This window comes from Acyrthosiphon pisum, chromosome A1 (genome assembly GCF_005508785.2).
Source record: "Acyrthosiphon pisum isolate AL4f chromosome A1, pea_aphid_22Mar2018_4r6ur, whole genome shotgun sequence".
NCBI lineage: Eukaryota > Metazoa > Arthropoda > Insecta > Hemiptera > Aphididae > Acyrthosiphon > Acyrthosiphon pisum.
The window spans coordinates 114,780,605-114,789,512 of NC_042494.1; the positions used below are offsets into that span (position 1 = coordinate 114,780,605).

Below are 8,908 nucleotides of genomic sequence, written 5' to 3' on the forward strand. Positions count from 1 at the left end.
GCAGCCGGTAGGCGGGCGTTCGCATAGTGCTACGATGATCGCCGTGGTAGTATGCCTTTGTTATCATCCGAACCTATTCGCGCCCGGTGTTTAGTTAAATCCAGTTTGGTCTCGACCCGCTCGAACGTCGCCAACAACAGAATGCCAAACATCAAGGTGTTCAGCGGCACGTCGCACCCGGACTTAGCACAGCGGATCGTTGACCGGTTGGGCATCGACGTTGGCAAGGTGGTCACCAAGAAGTTTAGCAACCTCGAAACATGGTAATTGGTAACTGAAAGCGCGCCGCCGACCGGTCTAACAGCTACCCCCCCGATGCGACTGTGTCTAATCCAATATTTCATAATAATCCTTCTTTGGCTTGTCATATTATTATAAGTTATTACCGTTTGTATCTCTAGTTGAAAAATGACAGTACCACCGCCCACGCGTCAGTAAATCATACATAATAAATACCACGGAAACTGGTTTTATTTATTTGTCGATTTTTCCCGTCCGTAGTTTTTACGTCACCGAGGGTACTCCTCAGACTGCACCGGTTTCTATTGTCTAGGTCGTGTCGCGTATACAGATAGGTTTTCGTGGAGACATCTTTTGGTCCGACACTCCTCGCAGAAGTAGGGTTGTATGGAGATGAACATTTGGCGTAAATTATGTTTTTCTTATAGGTTTTTTGTAGGTTAGGAAAATGGTTTTGTCCTGCGGAAACACGTGTTTGCGCGTGCGTTTCTCGGTTCAAATGTTATCCATGCGTGTGCATCTTCGTTACGCGCTCAACTCCTGACATAGGCAATAGGCATTAGATCGCTTCCGGTACACGTGCAAGACGTCCACCAACATAATTTATGGCCAGTGGAATAGACATGTCTCGTATAGGTAGGTGCTATCTGTTACCGAGACTACCTAATTATTCTAGGACGTCTGGTGGCCCAAAAATTCAGTAAAGATGAGAGAATAATGACCTTTTTATAACTACCTGTTGATCGTCTATTCGGGTGTGTTAACAATAATAATTTTCCCTCGAATTTTCCTGAACACTACCTATTAAGAAATAGGTATGGTACCCTTAAAGTCAATGAATAAACATAAAATTTTAACAATTGCTTTTATTGTTTTATCAATATTTCCTGTGCTCTATTGACTATTGCCCTAGCAACAACATAATACCTATGTTGTCACATAAACATAATGCATTAGCGTCAATTAATATGCTTTTATTAATTTAGAAAAACTTCCCTAAAATGTCTTGCTTCTACAAAAAAATCTTATTTTTCATCATAATCAATAGGTACACAGAGTAGATTAATTGTTAGATCGTAGATCATTTTTAAAAGATATAAAATAATTTGTAAAACAGCAATAACATTATAATCAGATAATCAGTTTCATATTTTTTTGGCTGACTAAGAACATTACCAAATTGTATTATCATCGATTATTAACTAATTTATTACGGCCTGAAGAGGCCTTATAGACCCGGTTTAACTAATACTCAAATATAGACTAATTATTGAGACCAACTCTATAATTTGTTTTAGCCAATTAATAATTTTATAAAAACTAGCAAAAAATAATGTAAATGTAATAACAACTCCCCTCCCCCATGTGGGTCTATGATTAATCATAGGTAAAACCATAGTCCTATAAACTAATGGACAGCACTTCCCACACCCTCCAGCCTTTGGTTAATCCAAATGACATAGCTGAGAGGGAAAACATAACATATAATCATATGAGAGAAAAAACATGTCTTAGCATACTGTAACATCCCAAAACCTCTCTTTTTCTCTCAGCAATCTCATTTGGTGATTTCTCTCTGTGTGCTGTCCATTAGTTTATAGGTCTATGAGTAAAACCCTAACCAAACTGAAATCTTACGTACGTTCTGAATACCTGGGTATATTGGTTAATGTATAGTGTTCTTTTTCAACTGAAGAGTCAATGCTATATATATAAGGTTTTTCAAACAAAACTCCACTTTTCCATTCTAAAATTATAAAAATCAACAAAAAAAAGTAGACAATAATTTGTTAATCTATAAATTAAAATAATGATTGATAAATATACCTGTTCATTAAGTTTTTATTTTAATATACTTTACTCAAATACGTAGGTAAACTATAAATATATGATGACAGTTTTATTTTTCATGCTTGTTATTTTAGTAATTTCCAAGTATCTGTTTATAGTCCTTAACACTTTTTTCATATACATTTTAGTGTTGAAATTGGAGAATCAGTCAGAGGAGAAGATGTCTACATCATACAGAGTGGTAGTGGTGAAGTCAATGATAACTTGATGGAACTATTGATCATGATAAATGCTTGTAAAATAGCATCGGCTTCACGTGTTACTGCTGTCATACCATGTTTTCCATATGCTAGGCAAGATAAAAAGGATAAGGTAAGTTTTTAAATTAATTTAAGTTCTAAACCGTATAATCATTTGTCAATTAGAATATTGTAGTAACTATTACATTTTCATTTTACATTAGTACATATTATTATTTACTAAAAAAAAATAACTATCCAAACCATGCAATTCTACATTTTCTTTCTTTAAATTATTTTTATCTTAACTAACAAATATCACTTGTAGGTATTTGGTAAAATGTGAAATATAAAATTATTTTATTTTGTTGTGTAAAGTAATTAAAAAAGAATTAAAAATGAAAAGGCAGAAATGTTATAATGTTGAAGAAAGAATATAATATGCATATTATGCAATATTATAAAATAATTTATTATTTAATTGATCAGTCTTAATAATTAAAAGCTTGAATGTGTGTATGGAAGAAAATATACATACCTACCATTTCTTCACAATGATTGGATTTCAAATGATTGGGTTATTTTAATTTATCATAGACGATTAAATAAAATGCTTCTAGTATTAAAAGTTTTTCTTTTTCTTTTATATTTTGTTTGACATTAAAATATACCTGCATCCTTATTAAAACAATATAATATACCTTATAAACTAGGTAAAGTACCTTTTAGTTTTAAATTTGTTTATGCTTTTCATAAGTACCTTAAAAAAAATTATTCATAGTTATTTAGGTAGGTAGTTCATTCTTTTATTACTATAATAAATTTGATTCTTTTCTTATGTGCAGATATTTAAAAAAATACATTTTTCATAATGTTCACATGCAATTAATTTTTTTTCCTTTAATTACTTGCATGATGGATATTACTCTAATCCGTACCTTACTTATTAATCATTTTTCGCTGTTCATGCTGTAAACAAAAGAATGGCGACATCCCCGAGAAAGACAATAATAGATCAAGGGCAACCGTCAAGTGCAATGAATGGAAGTTTCGGGTATAGTTTTATTCAATGAAACATTATTAAATATACTTACCTGGGCATTTTAACTAAATTCATACATTATTTTATGGGATTTATAAAAATATGCGTCTTGTTGGGTATTGTGTGTTTTTAAATGTCAGTTTTCAATGTGTCAATCATTGATTCTTTATATCATTGAATTACTATTGTAGACAGTTGTGCCATTAAAAGCCCCTATTCTCTTATGTTGAATACCACTTGTTAATTTCACGCAGTTATAATTTATTGTATGATTACAATGAAAAGTATTGGATGTCACGTAGTGTTGCGATTAATTTAATACAGGCTTATTATTTATATATAGGTGATACAAATTAGGATAGTTGCCAAAAGTAACCATCATGTTACGATTAATGCTTCACACTGAAATATTTTTTTTTAATTTAAACTACATAGGTACCTACTATAAAGCTTATCGTTTCATATTATGCTTTATTTATAAATAATACATTCATGGATAGATCGTTTAAAGAAAAGTTAGTGATATTTGTAAAAGCTTATTAGAGCCGCATGTGTGTATAATATAATATTAACATATTACCACCTACTAAATTTCCTTTTGAAATTATCGTAAAAAAGCTTTATTTTTAGTTAAGATAAACACTACTTTATTTTTTTGGCATGAGTACCTAGTACATATTTTTTTTATTTTAAGGTTTCATTTTTAATATGTAATTTAATTAATTACCTGTTTTTATATTGTAACTTTTATATTTTAATTACAATAAAGATACAAGTACTTATTGGTAAAATCAATAATTGTACTAATTATGTGTTAAGCATTTAACATAATATTATACTTGGTAAAATAATTATTGTTCATTTTTCATTTAAAATAAGTGCTAGTGTACCTAATTAATTGTACTATGTATTATAAATGTCATTGAATTAAAATCTATGATGAAATAATTTGATTGCATGTATTATAGTTAATAATATCTTTTTAATACTTAAGTTATTTAAACTACATTTTGATAACACATACACGTATGACGTATATATAATAAATATATACAACAAATACCACTTAATAAAATAATCTGCTCGTAAGTGTAAATGCAGAAAACAATTAAATAATATTTATGTAAAATAAATTGATATTTGCGTTAGTAATAACTGTTATAATATTTTTCATTTATGTTTTAAACCAATTATAAAATAATATTAGAAACCATGTTGGACATATGATATTTAAGTCTAAATAACTAATTATTATATTGACTGAAATGGTAGCGTTAACTAACACAATTTATATGTTACCTATTTTAATTGCTATAATTTAACATTACAGTTGTTTGGTTTCAAGAAATGAATTAGCCATCCAATTCATATTTTTTGTTTGCTTTATTTTTACAGGAATTATTTCGAGATTTTGTGATCGGCAATCAGGTGCTAAAAAAATGTTTTTTAGGAGTTGAAACAAAAGTTTCTGTAACATTTCTTTATGTTTGCATGTTTGTTGTTTGAATGTCATTAATTACTTTTTACTTTAACATATATTTGTAATTTCCTAATTTTTAATTGATGTATTTTGATTATAATTTTTTTAATTTAATACTAGAATATCCTATACTTTTATTACATTAGTATGGTATCAATATCATTAAATCTAACTTATCTAGTAAATTGTTTCAAACTTAAAACTGTAGAAAACAATGCATAGAATATTATATATTGTGTTTATTCATGGTTTCAAAGAATTAAATGGTAGAAACAAATTATAGGTTCAGTATTAAATAGAGTTGCATTTAAAATGTTCTCCATGTAAAATGTGATACCTAATAATTGTATGTCATTTTTGTTATTCTTCATAACCAATAAAAATTATTAAAAGGCCAACATTTTATTTTCAAGTCAGTTGTTCTTATCAGTTTCAATAAACAGAGAAACTTTTTGATGATTTGTATTTTGTTACTATTATTCAACTATTAAATAAATTCATAATTAGAAAAAAATAATGTTTAGAATTGTTAATAAAAATTAATTACTGGTGCATGATTCTATTTAATCAATAATTATCAAGCTAGTAGTTATCTCAGTTTTACATAGTGGTTGGTTTATCAGTGGACAATTTAATTCAATTTTTATAAAAATTATTGTTAAAGAAAGGATGGATTAAGTTGATAATAATATTTTAATTTGTAATAAATTACCTGAAACTTCCATGAATTCACTGATTTACCAAGCTACTAAACTCTTAACATATGACTTGCTTATCGGTGAATGGGTGGCTTTTGGTATAGGCAGAAACAACATATACCCATATAATACAATAATACTTTTAATCACTCAAATATTCATACAATATATTATTTTATTGTACTATATGATTGTACTAATGATAATTTTTTATGTGACATTATAGAGTAGAGCACCAATATCAGCTAAATTAGTGGCCAACATGCTGTCAGTAGCTGGTGCTGATCATATAATAACTATGGACCTCCATGCTTCTCAAATACAAGGTTTCTTCGACATCCCTGTCGATAATTTATTTGCTGAACCAGCTGTACTCAAGTGGATAAAAGAAAACATACCTGAGTGGAGAAACAGCATTATAGTGTCCCCAGATGCTGGTGGTGCTAAAAGGTACAATAATCACTCAAATCTGAAAATATAACCTATGTATATATATAAATTTCTAATATTTGTCTAGGGTCACATCAATTGCTGATCGTCTAAATGTTGAGTTTGCTCTTATTCATAAAGAGAGAAAGAAAGCTAATGAAGTGGCATCAATGGTTCTAGTGGGAGATGTTAAAGAACGCATTGCCATCTTGGTTGATGATATGGCAGACACTTGCGGCACAATATGTCATGCTGCAGAAAAGTAAAAACTTTAAATTTAATAATATAATATAATTATCTATTCTACATGTGGTTAATACTTTTTTTATAGGTTAACTGAAGCAGGTGCTACTAAAGTGTATGCAATTTTAACTCATGGTATATTCTCTGGACCTGCTATATCTCGTATTAATAATGCATGCTTTGAAGCTGTTGTAGTTACCAATACCATTCCACAAGATGGCCATATGAAAGAATGTCCTAAAATTCGTGTAAGCGTATTTTAATAATTTTTTGGACTTTGTCTTTATTTATAACAATTCAACATAAAATATTTTTGAAAAAAAAATAGCATAGTGAGAATTTTGAAAAAAGTTGAATCTTATTTTATGTAACAATGACACGTGTCGTGTGTTTACTGATAAGGCCTTCTCTAGGGAAAGGCAGGGGTGGATTTAACATTTTGCTGCCCCTATGCCTAGCATAAAAATTTGCCGCCCTTATCCTAAAAAAATCACTTCTGTACAACATTTTGCTGCATATAAAAAATGTGCCGTCCTATGCAGCCGCATAGTTCACAGTGTCCTTAAATCTGCCCCTGGGGAAATGTTATTAATTGGTGCTCACACTTGTAAAAGTTATATTTTTTATAGGCCCAGCAAAAAAAATATTCTTTCCAAGCAATGGAAATTATTGGGGTGCCCCTGTACACAGATTTTAATTATTTTCAAGCTTGATTGCTTTTTAGTTTTATTTTAAAATGATACAGTTTGTTACTCAATGACATTACAACTTATTTTTTTCCATTTTATTCGTTGTAATCTTGACCCACACAATTTTATTTTTATTAAAGATTGTTTCTAAACAAAATGTTGTAATATCAAAACTACAAGCTTATAAATTAATATAATATAGAGTTTACACCTTGACTAAAGATTGACTTTTCTAATATTATATATGTTTATTTTATAGTGTATAGATGTATCAATGATGTTTGCTGAGGCTGTTCGGCGGACACACAATGGCGAATCAGTTTCTTATTTATTCTCAAATGTGCCTTATTGAAATGTGTAATCATGTTTTTATCATCTTTGCTATGTACCTACATTTTTCTTAATATATTCATAAATTCATACAATAATCTAATATGCTCAATAAAATATTGTAAAATTATACAGTTTATGAGAAATTAATGTTACATTTAAATAGATATCTGTTATACCTAAATATTATAAAAAAAATTTTATTAATGTCAAGCGGTTTAAACAATTCACAATTTTAAATATGTCAGTTATACATAACTCCACTTATAACTCTTTATGTACATAATATAATATATACATTTTCATATTATATTACAGTGTTTATTACGAAAGTCTTGAATTTTAACAAATATTAAAGTTAATTTAAAATTAAGAAAATTATTATTTGGTAAAATCAGTATTAATTTATTATTATAATTGACATGATGGTACCATTTATTGTAGATTGATCAGCAGTAATTAAATAGTTTAAAAATTATCTGATTTGAATCTCAGTTGGTTTATGAATAAAACATAAAACTGTTTTTTTATTTGTGTCTAGTTTACCGTTGGTACTTTGTAGTTGGCGATAAACTGAATTATCATAGTTAAACTAATAGTAGTTGCATAGGTATAGAATGGGGAAGGGGGTCTAAGGGGCTCCAGGAATTTTGTTTAGCCCTCCATTCATTTTTTGAATATAATATGTTGTGTACCAGAAACATAATAGGCTATACTGCTATAGTCCCCATGTATAAATGCATCAAGCTACAATATGAGTAGTTTAAGTGGTCTATCAAAAATAACAAAACATTTTATCAAAGTTCAAAATGAAAATGCGCTAATCTCAAATTCTGTGATAAAAACTCATACATAGTTTTCATTATATGTTCCATTCATACCATTAAACTTCATAGCATTTTCTCGCTTAAAGGGATATAAAAAAAGGCTGAAATTATTGGGTTTAATTTTTAAGCAATTATTGCCCATTGCATAATTCATATTTAAAGATATTGGAACACTAAGCAAAATTAACATTGTAAATGGAATTCTATGTTTTACAATTCAATATATTTAATTGTAATCAGTTTTGATACTTATAGGTTTGTGTTATGTTAGTCAATACTGTAGTCTGTAGGTATATTTAACAATTCATTTGTACCTAGGTTTAATTTTGAATTTGAACCTTAAATATTATCCAGAATTCATTATACAGTATAAAATTGTTTGGAAATTGAATCCCATTCATGTGAGAGTCAGGAGTCTTTTATTGTTTTTTATTCTGAGCCAGACCTGTCAGAGAAAGCAGACAAGTTACGAACTTGAATTTATAAGCTTTTTAAATGACAAAAATAAATCACTGAGCTGCTTAAATAACTATCCAAAAATAAAATTATTATTTATAAATAATAATAAATATATTTCGCTGGATTTATTTTAGATATACACCATCAGCCTCACGATTACGCCCCTATTTCCGAATTCCTCAATATTGATACGCTTTCTAATCGGAGAATCACTCTAGGGTTTCAAGTTTCTGAGTAGGTATAACAGATTGATCCATAGTTTAATTTAGATCTAATATGATATATATATAAATTGATTAAGACATTACTTTCTGCGCTCCGTTTAACGAGGCTCAAAGTTTTAACTTACTTTTGGTTGCGCTTGTTCTGTTCTTAATTATATGAGGTTTCCAAGTCCATTTTGCTGACAAAAATCAACCGTAATTTTTTTACAATGAGTAA

At 28.9% G+C, this 8,908-nt stretch overlaps 1 protein-coding gene across 3 annotated transcripts; it reads left to right on the top strand.

Annotated features, from left to right (window-relative positions):
- LOC100165332 (ribose-phosphate pyrophosphokinase 1-like) lies at positions 1-7,619 on the top strand. 3 transcript variants are annotated; one of them, XM_008182018.3, is made up of 7 exons: positions 1-263; positions 2,220-2,403; positions 4,708-4,740; positions 5,717-5,940; positions 6,008-6,181; positions 6,251-6,410; positions 7,111-7,619. In XM_008182018.3, exons 1-7 carry the CDS (start codon positions 52-54, stop codon positions 7,201-7,203), a joined length of 1,080 nt encoding a protein of 359 aa, XP_008180240.1. In that variant the 5' UTR covers positions 1-51; the 3' UTR covers positions 7,204-7,619.
- The last annotated feature ends 1,289 nt before the right edge of the window (positions 7,620-8,908 follow it).